The following is a 25,000-nucleotide window of genomic DNA, read 5'->3' on the forward strand; positions in this document are numbered from 1 at the left end:
GAGATGGTTGTCCTTCTGGAAGGTTCTCCCATCTCCACAGAGGAACTCTAGAACTCTGTCAGAGTGACCATCGTGTTCTTGGTCACCTCCCTGACCAAGGCTCTTCTTCCCCGATTGCTCAGTTTGGCCAGGCGGCCAGCTCTAGGAAGAGTCTTGGTGGTTACAAACTTCTTCCATTTAAGAATGATGGAGGCCACTATGTTCTTGGGGACCTTCAATGCTGCAGAAATGTTTTGGTACCCTTCCCCAGATCTGTGCCTCGACACAATCCTATCTCGGAGCTCTACGGACAATTCCTTAGACCTCATGGCTTGGTTTTTGCTCTGACATGCACTGTTAACTGTGGAACCTTATATAGATATATTTTTATATATTTTTATATATATTCTTATATATATATATTCTCACGTCACCCCGCTCCTCCGCTCTCTCCACTGGCTTCCAGTTGAAGCTCGCATCCGCTACAAGACCATGGTGATTGCCTACGGAGCTGTGAAGGGAACGGCACCTCCATACCTTCAGGCTCTGATCAGGCCCTACACCCAAACAAGGGCACTGCGTTCATCCACCTCTGGCCTGCGGCCCCTCTACCTCTGAGGAAGCACAGTTCCCGCTCAGCCCAGTCAAAACTGTTCGCTGCTCTGGCACCCCAATGGTGGAACATGCTCCCTCACGATGCCAGGACATTGGAGTCAATCACCACCTTCCGGAGACACCTGAAACCCCACCTCTTTAAGGAATACCTAGGATAGGATAAAGTAATCCTTCTAACCCCCCCCCCTAAAATATTTAGATGCACTATTGTAAAGTGGTTGTTCCACTGGATATCATAAGGTGAATGCACCAATTTGTAAGTCGCTCTGGATAAGAGCGTCTGCTAAATGACTTAAATGTAATGTAAATGTAATAGACAGGTGTTTGCCTTTCCAAATCATGTCCAATCAATTGAATTTACCACAGGTGGACTCCAATAAAGTTGTAGAAACATCTCAAGCATGATCAATAGAAACAGGATGCACCTGAACTCAATTTAGAGTCTGATAAGAGAATTATCTAATAAAGGTAAATGAATCAATAATCCATTATTAATTAGTAGTTATTTAGCATGGATAATGAATAATTAATGTACTGAATGGTTAGACCCATAAGGTCTAGTAGAAGGCCGGGACAAAATGTGTGTGTTTTTTTTAAGCAGGGGTGTTTTAGTAGCAGGGAGGTAGTGATTAACAGTAGACTTCTGTTTTACCCGACTTAGAAACATGGAGAGACTTTGGAGAAAACCGGGGAGGTACCCCCAAGGTTTCTCTAATCTCTGGGGAAAAGAACAGGCAGCGTTGGATAGTGATTAACGGTTGTGAGAAATCCGGGGCGTGAAACATACATCTAATATTTGTGTGTATGTATGTGCGTAGGTTAACTACGGTTTGTGTGTGGAGGAGTGTGCGTAAATGAGGAGACTGGATATAATGATGTTTTGTTATTTGGACCTCCAGAACGTTCTCATGAATAAAGCCGAATGAACCTTTTGCAGAAAAGCTGAGTCCTTGCCTAATTATTCTTAAACCCAGTGTCTTACAAACCCTGGGGATTAGTCAAGGCTTATTGATTGATAATAATTAACATTAAGATATAAAATTCCGTTAACAGAGTCTCATCGCAAAGGGTCTGAATAATTATGTAAATAAGGGATGTCTGTTTTTTTATTTTTAATAACTAACCGTTGGTTTTACGGTAATATTACCAGCCCCGTAGTAGTGACTGCAGTAGAAGTAACCTATGACTGTGGTACTTCTATCTCCATAGGGTTTCTCCATGGGTTGTCCCGGTGAGGACCGTGGGGGTCCAGATCCCAGCTCATCCTCCTCTTCCTGTATAGAGCACCCGGTTCAGATGGACTACAGACCAGACCTCCTGGACTTCAACCAGAGACCTTCCAACATCATCATGTTACGCATGCTGCCACCCAATGCTACTGCCAACGAGGTGTGTGTGTGTGTGTGTGTCCAAATGATGAAATGTGGTTTATGTGTGCTATCATTGAGGTGTGTGTGTGTGTGTGTGTGTGTGTGTGTGTGTGTGTGTGTGTGTGTGTGTGTGTGTGTGTGTGTGTGTGCGTGTGCGTGTGCGTGTGTGTGTAGATCCGTGCCCAGCTTCAGGACCAGGGGATTGACACAACAGAGGTTATGATTCGCCTGATGACAAACAAGTCTTCAGGTGAGACTGACATACTGATCTCATCTCTCTCTCTCCCCCTCTCTCTCTTTCTTTCCCCTCGTTCTCCTCTCTTCTCTCCCCTATTCTCTCTCTCCTTCCTTCCTCTCTCTCTCTTTCTCCTTCCTCTTTCTCCTCCTCTTTCTCCTTCCTCTCTCTCTCCTTCCTCTCTTTCTTTCTCTCTCTCTCTCTCTCTCTCTCTCTCTCTCTCTCTCTCTCTCTCTCTCTCTCTCTCTCTCTCCTCTCCCATATTCTCCCCTCTCTCTCTATTTCTCTCTCTCTCTCTCCTCTCCCATATTCTCCCTTCTCTCTCTCACTCTCTCTCTCTCTCTCTCTCTCTCTCTCTCTCTCTCTCTCCTTTTATTTCATTGCTCTGACTGGCTGACCACTCTTTCTCCTCCACCCCCCCCACCCCTCAATTCTCCGTTCACTGCCAAATATGACATATTCCACTGCTGTTCTCTTCCACCTCAAAGCATAGAGGAGCTGATGTGTGTTTGTTCCTCTGAGTTTACAGATCAGACTCAAAGTGAAGTGGCCACATCTATTTCTACCTCTCTCTTGCCCAATCCCAAATCAACCACTAGCTTATCCGCCGCTCATATTGAATCCACACAATTGCCTAAGACATTGGGGGCTGGCAGGGACATTGGGGGCTGGCAGGCAGGGACACTGTGGATAGTCATTTTAAGATTGTATTCTGGTTCTATTTTCAAGACTTCAATGGATAATGGTACATACATATCTCACACCAGGTAATACTACATAAATACCTCACACCAGGTAATAGTACATAAATACCTCACACCAGGTAATAGTACATACATATCTCACACCAGGTAATACTACATAAATACCTCACACCAGGTAATACATAGATCTCACACCAGGTAATAGTACATACATACCTCACACCAGGTAATAGTACATAATACCTCACACCAGGTAATACTACATAAATACCTCACACCAGGTAATAGAACATAAATACCTCAGACCAGGTAATACTACATAAATACCTCACACCAGGTAATAGTATATAGATCTCACGCCAGGTAATAGTACATAAATATCTCACACCAGGTAATAGTACATACATACCTCACACCAGGTAATACTACATAAATACCTCACACCAGGTAATAGTACATAAATAACTCACACCAGGTAATAGTATATAGATCTCACACCAGGTAATACTACATAAATACCTCACACCAGGTAATACTACATAAATACCTCATACCAGGTAATATAACGTAAATACCTCACACCAGGTAATAGTACATAAATACCTCACACCAGGTAATAGTATATAAATACCTCACACTAGGTAATAGTATATATACCTCACACCAGGTAATAGTACATAAATACCTCACACCAGGTAATAGTACATAAATACCTCACACCAGGTAATAGTACATAAATACCTCACACCAGGTAATAGTACATAAATAACTCACACTAGGTAATAGTACATAAATACCTCACACCAGGTAATAGTATATAGATCTCACACCAGGTAATACTACATAAATACCTCACACCAGGTAATACTACATAAATACCTCACACCAGGTAATAGTACATAAATACCTCACACCAGGTAATAGTACATAAATACATCATACCAGGTAATAGTACATAAATACCTCACACCAGGTAATAGTACATAAATACCTCACACCAGGTAATAGTACATAAATACCTCACACCAGGTAATAGTACATAAATACCTCACACCAGGTAATACTACATAAATACCTCACACCAGGTAAAAGTACATAAATACCTCACACCAGGTAATACTACATAAATACCTCACACCAGGTAATAGTATATAGATCTCACACCAGGTAATAGTAAATAAATACCTTACACCAGTTAAAAGTTACCTGTCCAGTGTAGCAGCAACACACCCTCTCCCTCCTCTCGCTTTCTCTCCCTCCTCTCTCTCTCCTCTCTTTCGCCTCTCACTCCTATTTCCTCTCCCTCCCATCTCCCTCCTCTCCCCTCCTCCCCTCCTCTCGCTCTCTCCCTCCTCTCGCTCTCTCCCTCCTCTCGCTCTCTCCCTCCTTTCGCTCTCTCCCTCCCCTCTCTCTCCCCTCTCTCTCTCCCCTCTCTCCCCTCTCTCTCCTCCCTCCTCTCTCTCTCCTCTCACTCCTCCCTCCTCTCTCTCTCCCTCCTCTCTCTCCTCGCTCTCTCTCTCCTCTCCCTCCTCTCGCTCTCTCTCTCCTCTCCCTCCTCTCTCTCCCCTCTCTCTCCTCTCTCTCCCCCTCTCTCTCTTCTCTCCTCTCTCCTCTCTCTAAAGCACTAACCCGACACTGCGTTGTTATGTTGTTGTTGTTGTTGGGTTGCCATGGCGCTGGCTGGTTGGCGTGGTGACCAGGTCAGAGCCGTGGATTCGCCTTCGTGGAGTTTAATCACATACAGGAGGCCTGCCGCTGGATGGAGACCAATCAGGTCACTCTACACACACACACACACACACACACACACACACACACACACACACACACACACTGAGACACAAACACACACACTCCTGTGTTTTCTGATGCTGATTAATGTCTGTGGTATAACTGATGCTGATGTGGTCTGTGGTATAGCTGATGCTGATGTGGTATAACTGATGCTGATGTGGTATAACTGATGCTGATGTGGTCTGTGGTATACCTGATGCTGATGTGGTCTGTGGTATAGCTGATGCTGGTGTGGTCTGTGGTATAACTGATGCTGGTGTGGTATAACTGATGCTGGTGTGGTCTGTGGTATAACTGATGCTGATGTGGTCTGTGGTATAGCTGATGCTGATGTGGTATAACTGATGCTGATGTGGTCTGTGGTATACCTGATGCTGATGTGGTCTGTGGTATAACTGATGCTGATGTGGTCTGTGGTATAACTGATGCTGGTGTGGTATAACTGATGCTGGTGTGGTCTGTGGTATAACTGATGCTGGTGTGGTATAACTGATGCTGGTGTGGTCTGTGGTATAAATGATGCTGGTGTGGTATAACTGATGCTGATGTGGTATAACTGATGCTGATGTGGTATAACTGATGCTGATGTGGTCTGTGGTATAACTGATGCTGGTGTGGTCTGTGGTATAACTGATGCTGGTGTGGTCTGTGGTATAACTGATGCTGGTGTGGTCTGTGGCATAACTGATGCTGATGTGGTATAACTGATGCTGATGTGGTATAACTGATGCTGATGTGGTATAACTGATGCTGATGTGGTATAACTGATGCTGATGTGATCTGTGGTATAACTGATGCTGATGTGGTCTGTGGTATAACTGATGCTGGTGTGGTCTGTGGTATAACTGATGCTGGTGTGGTCTGTGGTATAACTGATGTGGTCTGTGGTATAACTGATGCTGATGTGGTATAACTGATGCTGATGTGGTATAACTGATGCTGATGTGGTATAACTGATGCTGATGTGATCTGTGGTATAACTGATGCTGATGTGGTCTGTGGTATAACTGATGCTGGTGTGGTCTGTGGTATAACTGATGCTGGTGTGGTCTGTGGTATAACTGATGCTGATGTGGTCTGTGGTATAACTGATGCTGATGTGGTCTGTGGTATAACTGATGCTGATGTGGTATAACTGATGCTGGTGTGGTCTGTGGTATAGCTGATGTGGTATAACTGATGCTGGTGTGGTCTGTGGTATAACTGATGTGGTCTGTGGTATAACTGGTGTGGTCTGTGGTATAACTGATGCTGATGTGGTCTGTGGTATAACTGATGTGGTCTGTGGTATAACTGATGCTGATGTGGTCTGTGGTATAACTGATGCTGATGTGGTCTGTGGTATAACTGATGCTGATGTGGTCTGTGGTATAACTGATGCTGATGTGGCCTGTGGTATAACTGATGCTGATGTGGTCTGTGGTATAACTGATGCTGATGTGGTATAACTGATGCTGATGTGGTCTGTGGTATAACTGATGCTGATGTGGTCTGTAGTATAACTGATGCTGATGTGGTATAACTGATGCTGATGTGGTATAACTGATGCTGATGTGTTATAACTGATGCTGATGTGGTCTGTGGTATAACTGATGCTGATGTGGTCTGTGGTATAACTGATGTGGTCTGTGGTATAACTGATGTGGTCTGTGGTATAACTGATGCTGATGTGGTATAACTGATGTGGTCTGTGGTATAACTGATGCTGATGTGGTCTGTAATATAACTGATGCTGATGTGGTATAACTGATGCTGATGTGGTATAACTGATGCTGATGTGGTCTGTGCTATAACTGATGCTGATGTGGTCTGTGGTATAACTGATGCTGGTGTGGTCTGTACTATAACTGATGCTTATGTGGTCTGAGGTATAACTGATGTGGTCTGTGGTATAATGGATGCTGGTGTGGTCTGTGGTCTGTGGTATAACTGATGTGGTCTGTGGTATAACTGATGTGGTCTGTGGTATAACTGATGTGGTCTGTGGTATAACTGATGCTGGTGTGTTATAACTGATGCTGATGTGGTCTGTGGTATAACTGGTGTGGTCTGTGGTATAACTGGTGTGGTCTGTGGTATAACTGATGTGGTCTGTGGTATAACTGATGCTGTTGTGGTATAACTGATGCCTGATGTGGTCTGTGGTATAACTGATGCTGGTGTGGTCTGTGATATAACTGATGCTGATGTGGTCTGTGGTATAACTGATGTGGTCTGTGGTATAACTGATGCTGATGTGGTATAACTAATGCTGATGTGGTGTAACTGATGCTGGTGTGGTCTGTGGTATAACTGATGCTGATGTGTTCTGTGGTATAACTGATGCTGGTGTGGTCTGTGGTATAACTGATGCTGGTGTGGTCTGTGGTATAACTGATGTGGTCTGTGGTATAACTGATCTGGTCTGTGGTATAACTGATGTGGTCTGTGGTATAACTGATGCTGGTGTGGTATAACTGATGCTGATGTGGTCTGTGGTATAACTGATGTGGTCTGTGGTATAACTGATGTGGTCTGTGGTATAACTGATGTGGTCTGTGGTATAACTGATGCTGGTGTGTTATAACTGATGCTGATGTGGTCTGTGGTATAACTGGTGTGGTCTGTGGTATAACTGATGTGGTCTGTGGTATAACTGATGCTGTTGTGGTATAACTGATGCTGATGTGGTCTGTGGTATAACTGATGCTGATGTGGTCTGTGGTATAACTTATGTGGTCTGTGGTATAACTGATGTGGTCTGTGGTATAACTGATGCTGGTGTGGTATAACTGATGCTGATGTGGTCTGTGGTATAACTGATGTGGTCTGTGGTATAACTGATGTGGTCTGTGGTATAACTGATGCTGGTGTGTTATAACTGATGCTGATGTGGTATAACTGGTGTGGTCTGTGGTATAACTGATGTGGTCTGTGGTATAACTGATGCTGTTGTGGTATAACTGATGCTGATGTGGTCTGTGGTATAACTGATGCTGATGTGGTCTGTGGTATAACTTATGTGGTCTGTGGTATAACTGATGTGGTCTGTGGTATAACTGATGCTGGTGTGGTATAACTGATGCTGATGTGGTTTGTGGTATAACTGATGTGGACTGTGGTATAACTGATGCTGGTTTGGTCTGTGGTATAACTGGTGTGGTCTGTGGTATAACTGATGCTGATGTGGTCTGTGGTATAACTGATGCTGATGTGGTCTGTGGTATAACTGATGTGGTCTGTGGTATAACTGATGCTGATGTGGTATAACTGATGCTGATGTGGTGTAACTGATGCTGGTGTGGTCTGTGGTATAACTGATGCTGGTGTGGTCTGTAATATAACTGATGCTGATGTGGTCTGTGGTATAACTGATGCTGGTGTGGTCTGTGGTATAACTGATGCTGGTGTGGTATAACTGATGCTGATGTGGTCTGTGGTATAACTGATGTGGTCTGTGGTATAACTGATGTGGTCTGTGGTATAACTGATGCTGGTGTGGTCTGTGGTATAACGGGTGAGGTCTGTGGTATAACTGATGCTGATGTGGTCTGTGGTATAACTGATGTGGTCTGTGGTATAACTGATGCTGATGTGGTATAACGGATGCTGATGTGGTATAACTGATGCTGATGTGGTCTGTGGTATAACAGATGCTGATGTGGTCTGTAGAATAACTGTCTTGACACACCAATGCACATCAGACACTTTCCACTCTCTCTCCTCACTCTCTTTTTTACCTTCTTTCAGAGGACTTCAAAACCCTACTACACTCGCTCTATCCCTCTCTTTCCCACCCCTCGCTCTATCCCTCTCTCTTCCCCCCCTCGCTCTATCCCTCTCTCTTCCCCCCCTCGCTCTATCCCTCTCTCTTTCCACCCCTCGCTCTATCCCTCTCTCTTCCCCCCTCGCTCTATCCCTCTCTTTCCCCCTCGCTCTATCCCTCTCTTCCCTCCCTCGCTCTATCCCTCTCTTCCCCCCCTCGCTCTATCCCTCTCTTCCCTCCCTCGCTCTATCCCTCTCTCCCCCCCCCCCTCGCTCTATCCCTCTCTCTCCCCCCTCGCTCTATCCCTCTCTCTCCCCCCCTCGCTCTATCCCTCTCTCCACCCCTCGCTCTATCCCTCTCTCCACCCCTCGCTCTATCCCTCTCTCTCCACCCCTCGCTCTATCCCTCTCTCTCTTTCCCCCCTCGCTCTATCCCTCTCTCTCTTTCCCCCCTCGCTCTATCCCTCTCTCTCCCCCCTCGCTCTATCCCTCTCTTTTCCACCCCTCGCTCTATCCCTCTCTCTTTCCCCCCTCGCTCTATCCCTCTCTCTTTCCCCCCTCGCTCTATCCCTCTCTCTTTCCCCCTCGCTCTATCCCTCTCTCTTTCCCCCTCGCTCTATCCCTCTCTCTTTCCACCCCTCGCTCTATCCCTCTCTCTTTCCCCCCTCGCTCTATCCCTCTCTCTCTTTCCCCCCTCGCTCTATCCCTCTCTTCCCCCCCTCGCTCTATCCCTCTCTTTTCCACCGCTCGCTCTATCCCTCTCTTCCCCCCCTCGCTCTATCCCTCTCTCTCCCCCCCTCGCTCTATCCCTCTCTCTTTCCCCCCTCGCTCTATCCCTCTCTCCTTCCCCCTCGCTCTATCCCTCTCTCTTTCCCCCCTCGCTCTATCCCTCTCTCTTTCCCCCCTCGCTCTATCCCTCTCTCTTTCCCCCTCGCTCTATCCCTCTCTCTTTCCCCCTCGCTCTATCCCTCTCTCTTTCCCCCTCGCTCTATCCCTCTCTCTTTCCCCCTCGCTCTATCCCTCTCTCTTTCCACCCCTCGCTCTTTCCCCCTCGCTCTATCCCTCTCTCTTTACCCCCTCGCTCTTTCCCCCTCGCTCTCTCCCCCCTCGCTCTATCCCTCTCTCTTTCCCCCTCGCTCTATCCCTCTCTCTCCCCCCTCGCTCTATCCCTCTCTCCCCCCCTCGCTCTATCCCTCTCTCTTTCCACCCCTCGCTCTATCCCTCTCTCTTTCCCCCCTCGCTCTATCCCTCTCTCTTTCCCCCTCGCTCTATCCCTCTCTCTTTCCCCCCTCGCTCTATCCCTCTCTCTTTCCCCCCTCGCTCTATCCCTCTCTCTTTCCACCCCTCGCTCTATCCCTCTCTCTTCCCCCCTCGCTCTATCCCTCTCTTACCCCCTCGCTCTATCCTTCTCTTTTCCACCCCTCGCTCTATCCCTCTCTCTTTCCCCCTCGCTCTATCCCTCTCTCTTTCCCCCCTCGCTCTATCCCTCTCTCTTTCCCCCTCGCTCTATCCCTCTCTCTTTCCCCCTCGCTCTATCCCTCTCTCTTTCCCCCTCGCTCTATCCCTCTCTCTTCCCCCCCTTGCTCTATCCCTCTCTCTTCCCCCCTCGCTCTATCCCTCTCTCTCTTCTCCCCCTCGCTCTATCCCTCTCTCTTCCCCCCCTCGCTCTATCCCTCTCTCTTCCCCCCCTCGCTCTATCCCTTTCTTCCCCCCTCGCTCTATCCCTCTTTTCCACCCCTCGCTCTATCCCTCTCTCTCCCCCCTCGCTCTATCCCTCTCTCTCCCCCCCTCGCTCTATCCCTCCCTCTTCCCCCCTCGCTCTATCCCTCTCTCTTTCCCCCCTCGCTCTATCCCTCTCTCTTTCCCCCCTCGCTCTATCCCTCTCTCTTTCCCCCCTCGCTCTATCCCTCTCTCTTTCCCCCCTCGCTCTATCCCTCTCTCTTTCCCCCCTCGCTCTATCCCTCTCTCTTTCCCCCCTCGCTCTATCCCTCTCTCTTTCCCCCCTCGCTCTATCCCTCTCTCTTTCCCCCCTCGCTCTATCCCTCTCTCTTTCCCCCCTCGCTCTATCCCTCTCTCTTTCCCCCTCGCTCTATCCCTCTCTCTTTCCCCCTCGCTCTATCCCTCTCTCTTTCCCCCTCGCTCTATCCCTCTCTCTTTCCACCCCTCGCTCTTTCCCCCTCGCTCTATCCCTCTCTCTTTACCCCCTTGCTCTTTCCCCCTCGCTCTTTCCCCCCTCGCTCTATCCCTCTCTCTTCCCCCCCTCGCTCTATCCCTCTCTCTTTCCCCCCTCGCTCTATCCCTCTCTCTTTCCCCCTCGCTCTATCCCTCTCTCTCCCCCCCTCGCTCTATCCCTCTCTCTTTCCCCCCTCGCTCTATCCCTCTCTCTTTCCCCCCTCGCTCTATCCCTCTCTCTTTCCCCCCTCGCTCTATCCCTCTCTCTTTCCCCCCTCGCTCTATCCCTCTCTCTTTCCCCCCTCGCTCTATCCCTCTCTCTTTCCCCCCTCGCTCTATCCCTCTCTCTTTCCCCCCTCGCTCTATCCCTCTCTCTTTCCCCCCTCGCTCTATCCCTATCTCTTTCCCCCTCGCTCTATCCCTCTCTCTTTCCCCCTCGCTCTATCCCTCTCTCTTTCCCCCTCGCTCTATCCCTCTCTCTTTCCCCCTCGCTCTATCCCTCTCTCTTTACCCCCTTGCTCTTTCCCCCTCGCTCTTTCCCCCCTCGCTCTATCCCTCTCTCTTCCCCCCCTCGCTCTATCCCTCTCTCTTTCCCCCCTCGCTCTATCCCTCTCTCTTTCCCCCTCGCTCTATCCCTCTCTCTCCCCCCCTCGCTCTATCCCTCTCTCTCCCCCCCTCGCTCTATCCCTCTCTCTTTCCCCCCTCGCTCTATCCCTCTCTCTTTCCCCCTCGCTCTATCCCTCTCTCTCCCCCCCTCGCTCTATCCCTCTCTCTCCCCCCTCGCTCTATCCCTCTCTCTTCCACCCCTCTCTCTTCCCCCCTCGCTCTATCCCTCTCTCTCTTCTCCCCCTCGCTCTATCCCTCTCTCTTCCCCCCCTCGCTCTATCCCTCTCTTTCCCCCCCTCGCTCTATCCCTCTCTCTCCCCCTTCGCTCTATCCCTCTCTCTCCCCCCCTCGCTCTATCCCTCTCTCTTCCCCCCTCGCTCTATCCCTCTCTCTCCCCCCCTCGCTCTATCCCTCTCTTTCCCCCCTCGCTCTATCCCTCTCTTTCCCCCCTCGCTCTATCCCTCTCTCTTTCCCCCCTCGCTCTATCCCTCTCTCTTTCCCCCCTCGCTCTATCCCACTCTCTTTCCCCCCTCGCTCTATCCCTCTTTCTTTCCCCCCTCGCTCTATCCCTCTCTCTTTCCACCCCTCGCTCTTTCCCCCTCGCTCTATCCCTCTCTCTTTACCCCCTTGCTCTTTCCCCCTCGCTCTTTCCCCCCTCGCTCTATCCCTCTCTCTTCCCCCCCTCGCTCTATCCCTCTCTCTTTCCCCCCTCGCTCTATCCCCCCTCGCTCCATCCTTCTCTCTGGGGGAGGGGGGGGGGGGGTGAATGTGGGGGGGGTTCAGGAGAGGTGGAGCCATGGGTGTCTTCCCTTCTATAACTGGATGACATGAAGAGAAACAATGGACTACTAAGCACATTATGACATGACGACCTGCTGTCCCCTCTGCTGCTCACTCTGATCTCCTTGTCAGGCTGGCTAAAGGCTGGGACCAGGGTCCCCCCTTGTCAGGCTGGCTAACGCTGAGACCAGGGTCCCCCCTTGTCAGGCTGGCTAACGCTGAGACCAGGGTCCCCCCTTGTCAGGCTATCTAACGCTGGAACCAGGGTCCCCTTGTCAGGCTATCTAACGCTGAGACCAGGGTCCCCTTGTCAGGCTGGCTAAAGGCTGAGACCAGGGTCCCCTTGTCAGGCTGGCTAAAGGCTGAGACCAGGGTCCCCCCTTGTCAGGCTGGCTAAAGGCTGAGACCAGGGTCCCCCCTTGTCAGGCTGGCTAAAGGCTGAGACCAGGGTCCCCCCTTGTCAGGCTGGCTAAAGGCTGAGACCAGGGTCCCCCCTTGTCAGGCTGGCTAAAGGCTGAGACCAGGGTCCCCCCTTGTCAGGCTGGCTAAAGGCTGAGACCAGGGTCCCCCCTTGTCAGGCTGGCTAAAGGCTGAGACCAGGGTCCCCCCTTGTCAGGCTGGCTAAAGGCTGAGACCAGGGTCCCCCCTTGTCAGGCTGGCTAAAGGCTGAGACCAGGGTCCCCCCTTGTCAGGCTGGCTAACGCTGAGACCAGGGTCCCCCCTTGTCAGGCTGGCTAACGCTGAGACCAGGGTCCCCCCTTGTCAGGCTGGCTAACGCTGAGACCAGGGTCCCCCCTTGTCAGGCTGGCTAACGCTGAGACCAGGGTCCCCCCTTGTCAGGCTGGCTAACGCTGAGACCAGGGTCCCCCCTTGTCAGGCTGGCTAACGCAGGGAGGCCGGTCTACATTCACACGGCTGTCAGGGAGGCCGGTCTACATTCACACGGCTGTCAGGGAGGCCGGTCTACATTCACACAGTTCTCCGTCCGTCCCAATTTCCTTCGAGCTGAAGGTTACATTTCTCTGTTGTCCTCTTTCTTTTGACCTCAATTATTCTCTCTGTCTCTCTCTCGCTCTCTCTCTCTCTCTCTCTCTCTCTCTCTCTCTCTCTCTCTGCCTTAATCTTGTGAGTTGGGTCCTCTCTCTCTCTAGCATGTCACCCACCTATCTATAATAATCAATCTTTGTTCCCCACCCTCTGTCTTTTTCTCTCCATCCCTCTCTCCCCCCTTCTCTCTCTTTTTCTCCTTCCTCTCTCTCAGATGGTTCTGTCTGTCCTAGACCAGAGGGTGTCTATGCACTACAGTGAACCTAAACCACGGGCCAACGAGGACTGGCTCTGTAACAAGGTAAAAGGTCCTCCCCACGTGCATGCGTGGTTTGGTTTGTGTGTGTGTGTAGCTTGGTACTGACTATCTCTGTTGCTGTTCTAACAGTGTGGGGTTCAGAACTTCAAGAGGAGAGAGAAGTGCTTCAAGTGTGGTGTTCCCAAATCAGGTAAATATATATTGTAGTTCAGCTAAATTACACACAGCTGGGGTTAGTATAAAACAGGCCTAGGTTTAAATACTACTTAAAATCATTTAAAATACGGAAATGCACAGCAAATTGTCCAGTGTTACCTAGTGTAACAGTTCCAGTGTTGATTCAGGTATTAAATGAACACTCATTGGTGTAAAACAACCCCAGGGTTGTTGTTAATAACCAGTGTTGAACCAAAACCACACCCATCATTTTCATATTTCCCAGCATGCTCTATTGCAGGTTGATTTTTGTAAAAAAAAAAAGTTTTTTTTTTCAATATCTATGATTAATTAATGTACATGCAAAAACAATCTTATGCTACTGAAATAAAAAAATCTAAACGAATTAAACGAATTAAATCTGTTACTTGGACATGTTTCACCCGTTACTGAAATGGTTGTTCCAGTTTAGGTCCTCTAGGCCAGGCGTTGGCAACAGGGGGCCAAAAGTTGTTATTGTTTTTTAATTGTTCTATTTTATTTCATTTTTTTAAATTTACGAAGCGCGTGACGAATAAAGTTAGATTTTTATATTTTTCCGCTTAGGATCTCACTTGGTGAAGGCCACAGGAGTGAAAATGGATGACTGCAATAACCATGTCTCTGTCACTAACAACTACAGTCTTGGCTGGTAACTTTACAATTCACTCACAAGGCAAGGCATTCTGGGAAATATGCAAACAAGGTTTTACACTAAGCAGTGTGTTAATTTAACACTGAAAAGCAGGGGTGTCCAGAAGGCCGCACCGAAAACGTGTAATATTTCTGCTGAAAAGTGTGGACCTGTATAGACACTGGACCGGTGTTAAATGTAACACTGTCGGTGTTGATTTGGAGAATTTGCTGTGTGGGCTTGATTTGGCTTGATTTGATTGAGCGAAATTGAACCAATAGAATTGTTGTAAAATGGCCCCCAGCCAATGGGCTGCCTCCAGGCAGATATCTCACTCTGTGTCTTACCTCCAGAGGCAGAGCTGAAACTGCCCCAGCTCAGGGAGTTACCCCTGGGTGGGCATCAGAAGGATGGTGCCCAGGGCTTATTGCCCCTCCCTGCCCTTTACCAGCCTGCTGCTGCCACCTCTACTGCCCTCACCAACGCTGTGGCAACTGACACACAACAGCCTGAGGTGGCCAACGACAGTGAGTCTAACTCTATCTTTACTCTCAATATATTTATTAAATCAATTCATTATCGGCATGGGAAACGTATATATGTTTTACAAAGCAAGTGAAATACATTTACATTTTGTGTCACTGGCCTACGCACAATACCCCCATAATGTCACAGTGGAATTAAGATCAGGGAGGTTTTCCAATGCCTCGCAAAAAAAAAAAAAAAAACAGACATTTGAATATCCCTTTGAGCATGGTGAAGTTATTAATTACACTTTGGATGCTGTATCAATACACCCAGTTACTACAAAGCTTACAATTGGCTCATTCACCCCCCCCTCTTCTCCCATGTAACTATTCCCCAGGTCGTTGCTATAAAGAGAATATGTTCTCAGTCAACTTACTTGGTAAAATAAGGGTTAAATAAAAAAATATTACAAAGATGTAGGTGTCCTTCCTAACTCAGTTGCCGGAGAAGAAGGAAACCACTCAGGGATTTCACCATGAGGCCAATGGTGACTTTAAAACAGTTACAGAGTTTAACGGCTATGTTAGGAGAAAACTTAGGATGGATTTGTATTTATAATGGATCCCCATTAGTTCCTGTCAAGGCAGCAGCTACTCTTCCTGGGGTTTATTATGGATCCCCATTAGTTCCTGTCAAGGCAGCAGCCTCTCTTCCTGGGGTTTATTATGGATCCCCATTAGTTCCTGCCAAGGCAGCAGCTACTCTTCCTGGGATTTATTATGGATCCCCATTAGTTCCTGCCAAGGCAGCAGCTACTCTTCCTGGGGTTTATTATGGATCCCCATTAGTTCCTGCCAAGGCAGCAGCTACTCTTCCTGGGGTTTATGGATCCCCATTAGTTCCTGCCAAGGCAGCAGCTACTCTTCCTGGGGTTTATCATGGATCCCCATTAGTTCCTGCCAAGGCAGCAGCTACTCTTCCTGGGGTTTATTATGGATCCCCATTAGTTCCTGCCAAGGCAGCAGCTACTCTTCCTGGGGTTTATTATGGATCCCCATTTTAGTTCCTGCCAAGGCAGCAGCTACTATTCCTGGGGTTTATTAAGGATCCCCATTAGTTCCTGCCAAGGCAGCAGCTACTCTTCCTGGGGTTTATTATGGATCTCCATTAGTTCCTGCCAAGGCAGGAAGGCCTCCGACAGATGGAGAAGCCCTGCTCGATCCAGAGCAGGGACTGAAATCGTAGGGGAAGGAGTAGGCACTGCAGCCGCAGGTACCCCCCAGCGATGAAGGTGCAGGAAGACCAGGCTCCAGGGCAGCGAAACTATTCGTTGTTTGTATCCGCTCAGGCCTCTCGTTGGGAGTGTAGACTGCTTTGAGGGAAGCCGCTGTCTTCGGCTTCCACGGCTCGTTGCATGCGACCATCGTTGATTGCCATGCTCCTCTTGCTGTGCTCCTTCGACTCCGCTATCAGACAGGGGAGGAGAGGTAGGAGATGGCTCCCCTGGGCAACACTGGGAGGAGAGGTAGGAGATGGCTCCCCTGGGCAACACTGGCCAGTCGCATAACGACAAGCGCAAAAGCCATCCAGCCACCGGCATAGAAAAGGTAAACATTGCGTTTTCACCAGTTTCCTGGGCAAGCAAACAATCGACGCATTGGAACTCTGAGGGATCCAGTTTGTCCCCAAACAAAGCGTAGAAGATAAAGCGCTGGAACCATTCATTTACTTCTCCAGACAAAGAGGACTCCATTGGAAAACTCATCTGGGGCTAACTTCGTTAGCTTGATGGCTAACGTTAGCAGTTTAGCTGTAGTTACTCCAGAATTCTAACCTGAATGCATCCTGTTTGTTAGCTTGATGGCTAATGTTAGCAGCTTAGCTGTAGTTACTCCACAATACTAACCTGAATGCATCCTGTTTGTTAGCTTGATGGCTAACATTAGCAACTTAGCTGTAGTTACTCCACAATACTAACCTGAATGCATCCTGTTTGTTAGCTTGATGGCTAACGTTAGCAGCTTAGCTGTAGTTACTCCACAATACTAACCTGAATGCATCCTGTTTGTTAGCTTGATGGCTAACGTTAGCAGCTTAGCTGTAGTTACTCCACAATACTAACCTGAATGACAGAGTGAAAAGAACGAAGCCTATACAGAATAAAAATATTCCAAAACGTACATCCTGTTGGCAATAAGGCACTAAAGTAAAACTGTAAAAATGATGGCAAAGAAATTAACTTTATGTCCAGAATACAAAGTGTTATGTTTGGGGCAAATTCAACACAACACATGACCGAGTACCACTATATATTTTCAAGCATGGTGGTGTCTGCATCATTTTATGGGTATGCTTGTCATCATTAAGGATTAGAGAGCATGGTGGTGTCTGCATCATGTTATGGGTATGCTTGTCATCGGCATAAAAAGAATGCAGCTAAGCACAGGGAAAATCCTAGAGGAAAACCTGGTCTGCTTTCCACTAGACACTGGGAGATTAATTCACCTTTCAGCAGTACAACAACCTAAAACACAAGGCCAAATATAGACTTGCTTACCAAGTAGACAGTGAATGTTCCTGAGTGGCTGAGTTACAGTTTTGACTTAAATCTACTTGAAATTCTATGGCGAGACCTGAAAACGGTTGTCTAGCAATGATCAACAACCAATTTGACAGAGCTTGAAACATTTTTGAAAAGAATTAATGGGCAAATGTTGCACAATCGAGGTGTGGAAAGTTCTTAGAGATTTACCCAGGATGACTCACAGCTGTAATTGCTGCCAAAGGTGCTTCTACAAAGTATTGACTCAGGGGTGTGAATACTTATGTAGAATGATATACACTGAACAAAAATATTAACACAACATGTAAAGTGTTGGTCCCATGTTTCATGAGCTGAAATAAAACATCCCAGAAAGTTGTCCATATGCACAAAAAGCTTATTCTTCTCAAATTTTGTGCACAGAGATTTTTTTTTTACATCCCTGTTCGTGAGCATTTCTTCTTTGCCAAAATATTCCATTCACCTGACAGGTGTGGCATATCAAGAAGCTGATTAAACAGCATGATCGTTACACAGGTGCACCTTGTGTTGGTGCAATTGGCATGCTGACTGCAGTAATGTCCAGAGGTGTTGCCAGATAATTTAATGTTCCTTTCTCTACCATAAGCCGCCTCCAACATCGTTTTAGAGAATTTGGCAGTACTTCCAACCAGCTTCACAACCGCAAACCACGTGTAACCACACCAGCCCAGGACCTCCACATCCGGCTTCTTCACCTGCGGGATCGTCTGAGACCAGCTGATGAAACTGAGGAGTATTTCTGTCTGTAATAAAAGCCTTTTGTGGGTAAAAGCTCATTCTGATTGGCTAGGCCTGGTTCCCCAGTGCGTGGGCCTATGCCCTGTCATGTGAAATCCATAGATTAAGGCCTAATTTATTTATTTAAATTGACTGATTTCCTTATATGAACTGTAACTCAGGTAAATCGTTGAAGTTGTTGCATGTTGTGTTTTATATTTTTGTTCAGTGTGTATATGTATGTATGTATGTATGTATGTATGTATGTATGTATGTGTGTGTGTATGTATGTGTGTGTGTGTGTGTGTGTGTGTGTGTGTATATGTATGTATGTGTGTGTGTTGTATTTACAATGGTGCCACTTTTCATAGGGCAAGAGGTTACACATCTTGCTGCAGTGATGGCACACTGGTATATCACCTAGTCTATATAGGGGTTTATCAATGTGATTTGCTTCTTTCTTTGTGGATCTGTGTAATCTGAGGGAAATATGTGTCTCTGAAATGGTCAACCATTTGGCAGGAGGTTAGGAAGTGCAGCTCAGTTTCCACCTCATTTTGTGGGCAGTGTGCACATAGCCTGTCTTCTCTTGAGAGCCAGGTCTGCCTACAGTGGCCTTTCTCAATAGCAAGGCTATGCTCACTGAATCTATACATAGTCAAAGCTTTCCTTAATTTTGGGTCAGTCACGGTGGTCAGGTATTCAGCCACTGTGTACTCTCTGTTTAGGGCCAGGTAACATTCCAATTTGCAAAATGTTTTGGTTAATAATTTCCAACGTGTCAAGTAATTCTCTTTTTGTGTTGGATCTAATTATGTCGTACTGCGTCAATCTATTAATCAATACATCAGTACATCTATCAACATATCAGTCAATACATACATCAATCAATACATCAGTCAATACATCAATCCATCAAGCAATGCATCAATACATAAATAAATCAATACATGTTATGAGACTGGTGTCTGGTGTCTGAGACTGGTGTCTTTTTTCAGATGAGCCCTCCATAAATACATCAAACATACACACTAAGAAAACCAGCCCCATTTATCAACGTAGAGGTCTCTGGTCATTACTCTGAACTGACCAAGCAGTACCAGAACCTCTCATTTCAGAGCTGTGTAGGTTGTTCCACATATAGGACACAAAACAACTAAAAGCAGAATCAACTCTGTGGAGACGGAATGGGCCCATCCAGTGTTATTCAAGCCTGAGGCTGGGTTTGTTCATTTGTAAGTCTAAATTGAATTAATGAGGATAGATACATAGTACGTTTCTGCATGAGTGCTGCGTAGTTAAACACGAGAGAATGCTGCTCTCTCATTACATACGGTGCATTTGGAAAGTATTCACACCCTTTACAGCCTTATTCTAAAATGGATTAAATTTTAAAAAATCCTCAATCTACACACAATACCGCATAAAGACAAAGTTATGCGTTTTTTTTTTTTTTTTTTTTTTGCAAATGTATAAAAAATTAAGACAGATACCTTATTTACATAAGTATTTAGACCCTTTGGTATGAGACTTGAAATTGATCCACTTGTGGTAAATTCAATTGATGTGACATGATTTGGAAAGGCACACACATGTCTATATAAAAGGTCCCACAGTTGACAGTGCATGTCAGAGCAAAAACCAAGCCATGAGGTTGAAGGAATTGTCCATAGAGCTCCGAGACAGGATTGTGTCGAGGCACAGATCAGGGGAAGGGTACCAAAACATTTCTGCAGCATTGAAGGTCCCCAAGAACACATATCATAAGGTGAATGCACCAATTTGTAAGTCGCTCTGGATAAGAGCATCTGCTAAATGACGTAAATGTAAAAAACATTGGCCTCCATCATTCTTAAATGGAAGAAGTTTGGAACCACCAAGACTCTTCCTAGAGCTGACTGCCCGGCCAAACTGAGAAATCGGGGAAGAAGGGCCTTGGTCAGGGAGGTGACCAAGAACCCAATGGTCACTCTGAAAGAGCTCCAGAGTTCCTCTGTGGAGATGGGAGAACCTTCCAGAAGGACAACCATCTCTGCAGCACTCCACAAAATCAGGCCTTTATGGTAGAGTGGCCAGACGGAAGCCACTCCTCAGTAAAAGGCACATGACAGCCGCTTGGTGTTTGCCAAAAGGCACCTAAAGGAGAAACAAGATTCTTTGGCCTGAATGCCAAGCGTCACATCTGGAGGAAACCTGGCACCATCCCTACTGTGAAACATGGTGGTGGCAGCATGAACAGAGCAATGTACAGAGAGATCCTTGATGAAAACCTGCTCCAGAGCGCTCAGGACCTCAGACTGGGGCGAAGGTTCACCTTCCAACAGGACAATGACCCTAAGCACACAGCCAAGACAAGCAGGAGTGGCTTTGGGACAAGTCTCTGAATGTCATTGAGTGGCCCAGGCAGAGCCCGGACTTGAACCCGATCGAACATCTCTGGAGAGACCTGAAAATAGCGATGCATGACACCGGCCCAGACGTTCTGGTATTCTCTGGGTGTCATGCACCCAGATACAGCCAGGTCTCTGAGGATACCAGAACGTCTGGGCCGGTGTCATGCACCCATAATCAGCCAGGTCTCTGAGAATACCAGAACATCTGGGCCGGTGTCATGCATCCATAATCAGCCAGGTCTCTGAGAATACCAGAACATCTGGGCCGGTGTCATGCATCCATAATCAGCCAGGTCTCTGAGGATACCAGAACGTCTGGGCCGGTGTCATACATCCAGATACAGCCAGGTCTCTGAGGATACCAGAACATCTGGGCCGGTGTCATGCACCCAGACAGTCCAGTTTAGACATCAGGCTTCGTACGCTTAACAAGTCCAAGTCCTCTGTGAGATTTGAAAACAACAGCAGTATCCATGGTGACAAGAGTCAATAGAACTGGATGAGCTAGCCACTATGGGCTTCCTGATTTGGATTCAAAGTTGCAGAGCTAATACATCTATCAATACATACGTCAATCAATACATCAATCAATACATCCATACATCAATCAATACATCAACGCGTACATAAATATACATCAATCAATACATCAATACACCAATCAATACATCAATACATGCATCAATCAATACATCAATCAATATATCAATACATCAATCAATATATCAATACATCAATCAATACATAAACTCAGCAAAAAAGAAACGTCCTCACTGTCAACTGCGTTTATTTTCAGCAAACTGAACACGTGTAAATATTTGGATGAACATAACAAGATTCAACAACTGAGACATAAACTGAACAAGTTCCACAGTCATGTGACTAACAGAAATGGAATAATGTGTCCCTGAACAAAGGGGGAGGGGGTCAAAATCAAAAGTAACAGTCAGTATCTGGTGTGGCCACCAGCTGCATTAAGTACTGCAGTGCATCTCCTCCTCATGGACTGCACCAGATATGCCAATTATTCCTGTGAGATGTTACCCCATACTTCCACCAAGGCACCTGCAAGTTCCCAGACATTTCTGGGGGGAATGGCCCAAGCCCTCACCCTCCGATCCAACAGGTCCCAGACGTGCTCAATGGGATTGAGATCTGGGCTCTTCGCTGGCCATGGCAGAACACTGACATTCCTGTCTTGCAGGAAATCACACACAGAACAAGCAGTATGGCTGGTGGCATTGTCACGCTGGAGGGTCATGTCAGGATGAGCCTGCAGGAAGGGTACCACATGAGGGAGGAGGATGTCTTCCCTGTAACGCACAGCGTTGAGATTGCCTGCAATGACAACAAGCTCAGTCCGATGATGCTGTGACACACCGCCCCAGACCATGACGGACCCTCCACCTCCAAATCGATCCCGCTCCAGAGTACAGGCCTCGGTGTAACGCTCATTCCTTCGACGATAAATGTGAATCCGACCATCACCCCTGGTGAGACAAAACCGCGACTCGTCAGTGAAGAGCACTTTTGCCAGTCCTGTCTGGTCCAGCGACAGCGGGTTTCTGCCCATAGGTGACGTTGTTGCCGGAGATGTCTGGTGAGGACCTGCATAACAGGCCTACAAGCCCTCAGTCCAGCCTCTCTCAGCCTATTGTGGACAGTCTGAGCACTGATGGAGGGATTGTGCGTTCCTGATGTAACTCGGGCAGTTGTTGTTGCCATCCTGTACCTGTCCCGCTGGTATGATGTTTGGATGTACCGATCCTGTACAGGTGTTGTTACACGTAGGTCTGCCACTGTGAGGACGATCAGCTGTCCGTCCTGTCTCCCTGTAGCGCTGTGTTAGGTGTCTCACAGTACGGACATTGCAATTTATTTCCCTGGCCACATCTGCAGTCCTCATGCCTCCTTGCAGCATGCCTATGGCACGTTCACGCAGATGAGCAGGAACCCTGGGCATCTTTCTTTTGGTGTTTTTCAGAGTCAGTAGAAAGGCCTCTTTAGTGTCCTAAGTTTTCATAACTGTGACCTTAATTGCCTACCGTCTGTAAGCTGTTCGTGTCTTAATTAACGACCGCTCCACAGGTGCATGTTTATTAATTGTTTATGGTTCATTGAACAAGCATGGGAAACAGTGTTTAAACCCTTTACAATGAAGATCTGTGAAGTTATTTTGATTTTTACAAATTATCTTTGAAAGAGGGCCTTGAAATAGGGACATTTCTTTTTTTGCTGAGTTTACATCAATCAATAAATCTATCAATCTGTCAATACATATATCAATCAATTAATCTATCAATGCTTCAAGTAATACATCAAGAAATACATCAATCAATACATCAATACATTTGTCAATCAATTCATCAATATATCAATCAATACATGAATCAATAAATACATCAATCAATACATACATCAATAAATACATACATCAATACGTCAATCAATACATACATCAATCAATACATACATCAATACGTCAATCAATACATACATCAATCAATACATACATCAATACATACATCAATCAATACATACATCAATACGTCAATCAATACATACATCAATCAATACATCAACACATCTAGCAATAACATCTATCAATACATAAATATGTCAATAAATACATCAATCAACCAATACATCTATTAATACATCCATCTATCAATACATATAGCAATGCATCAATTTCGTCAATAAATACATCAATACATAAATACATCAATCATTACATCAATACATCAGTACATCAATACATACATCAATCAATACATACATCAATTCATGCATCAATCAGTACATCAATTCATCAATCTCTCCCACCTCCAGCTCTGATCCTGAGGTCCCCATTCCTCTCTGGAGTCCATCCTGTCTACTCTGGCTCCCTTCTAATGTTCTCTCTCTTCTCTCCAGCTCTGATCCTGAGGAACCTGGGTCCCCATACCTCCCTGGAGTCCATCCTGTCTACTCTGGCTCCCTTCGCTACTCTGTCGCCTTCTAATGTTCGACTGATCAAAGACAAACAGACACAACTCAACCGTGGCTTCGCTTTCCTACAGCTGTCTACTATAGTGGTGAGGAGATACCTACTGTAGTGGTGAGGAGATACCTACAGCTGTCTACTATAGTGGTGAGGAGATACCTACAGCTGTCTACTGTAGTGGTGAGGAGATACCTACAGCTGTCTACTATAGTGGTGAGGAGATACCTACAGCTGTCTACTATAGTGGTGAGGAGATACCTACAGCTGTCTACTATTGTGGTGAGGAGATACCTACTGCTGTGTACTGTAGTGGTGAGGAGATACCTACTGCTGTCTACTGTAGTGGTGAGGAGATACCTACTGCTGTCTACTGTAGTGGTGAGGAGATACCTACTGCTGTCTACTGTAGTGGTGAGGAGATACCTACAGCTGTCTACTGTAGTGGTGAGGAGATACCTACAGCTGTCTACTGTAGTGGTGAGGCGATACCTACAGCTGTCTACTGTAGTGGTGAGGAGATACCTACAGCTGTCTACTGTAGTGGTGAGGAGATACCTACTATAGTGGTGAGGAGATACCTACAGCTGTCTACTATAGTGGTGAGGAGATACCTACAGCTGTCTACTGTAGTGGTGAGGAGATACCTACTGTAGTGGTGAGGAGATACCTACAGCTGTCTACTGTAGTGGTGGGGAGATACCTACAGCTGTCTACTATAGTGGTGAGGAGATGCCTACAGCTGTCTACTATAGTGGTGAGGAGATACCTACAGCTGTCTACTATAGTGGTGGGGAGATACCTACAGCTGTCTACTATAGTGGTGGGGAGATACCTACAGCTGTCTACTATAGTGGTGAGGAGATACCTACAGCTGTCTACTATTGTGGTGAGGAGATACCTACAGCTGTCTACTATTGTGGTGAGGAGATACCTACTGCTGTCTACTATAGTGGTGAGGAGATACCTACAGCTGTCTACTATAGTGGTGAGGAGATACCTACAGCTGTCTACTGTAGTGGTGAGGAGATACCTACAGCTGTCTACTATAGTGGTGAGGAGATACCTACTGTAGTGGTGAGGAGATACCTACAGCGGTCTACTGTAGTGGTGAGGAGATACCTACAGCTGTCTACTGTAGTGGTGAGGAGATACCTACTGTAGTGGTGAGGAGATACCTACAGCTGTCTACTGTAGTGGTGAGGAGATACCTACTGCTGTCTACTGTAGTGGTGAGGAGATACTTACAACTGTCTACTGTAGTGGTGAGGAGATACCTACAGCTGTCTACTATAGTGGTGAGGAGGTACCTACTGTAGTGGTGAGGAGATACCTACAGCTGTCTACTATAGTGGTGTGGAGATACCTACAGCTGTCTACTGTAGTGGTTAGGTGATACCTACTGTAGTGTTGAGGAGATACCTACAGCTGTCTACTGTAGTGGTGAGGCGATACCTACTGTAGTGGTGAGGAGATACCTACAGCTGTCTACTGTAGTGGTGGGGAGATACCTACAGCTGTCTACTATAGTGGTGAGGAGATACCTACAGCTGTCTACTATAGTGGTGAGGAGATACCTACAGCTGTCTACTGTAGTGGTGAGGAGATACCTACAGCTGTCTACTGTAGTGGTGAGGAGATACCTACTATAGTGGTGAGGAGATACCTACAGCTGTCTACTGTAGTTGTGAGGAGATACCTACTGTAGTGGTGAGGAGATA

General features: G+C 46.9%; 1 protein-coding gene across 1 annotated transcript in view; it reads left to right on the forward strand.

The window, feature by feature from the left end:
- The window catches only part of rbm10 (RNA binding motif protein 10), a 50,532-nt gene that overhangs the window by 7,227 nt on the left and 18,305 nt on the right, over positions 1 to 25,000 (forward strand). Inside the window, exons 4-10 of the mRNA XM_082959675.1 lie at positions 1,804 to 1,983; positions 2,139 to 2,214; positions 4,604 to 4,677; positions 13,261 to 13,347; positions 13,435 to 13,495; positions 14,488 to 14,661; positions 23,213 to 23,373. Coding sequence (XP_082815801.1) covers positions 1,804 to 1,983; positions 2,139 to 2,214; positions 4,604 to 4,677; positions 13,261 to 13,347; positions 13,435 to 13,495; positions 14,488 to 14,661; positions 23,213 to 23,373 — 813 coding nt within the window. The remainder of the gene's footprint in view (positions 1 to 1,803; positions 1,984 to 2,138; positions 2,215 to 4,603; positions 4,678 to 13,260; positions 13,348 to 13,434; positions 13,496 to 14,487; positions 14,662 to 23,212; positions 23,374 to 25,000) is intronic.

This window comes from Salmo salar, chromosome 13 (genome assembly GCF_965601325.2).
Source record: "Salmo salar chromosome 13, fSalSal1, whole genome shotgun sequence".
Taxonomy (NCBI): Eukaryota; Metazoa; Chordata; class Actinopteri; order Salmoniformes; family Salmonidae; genus Salmo; species Salmo salar.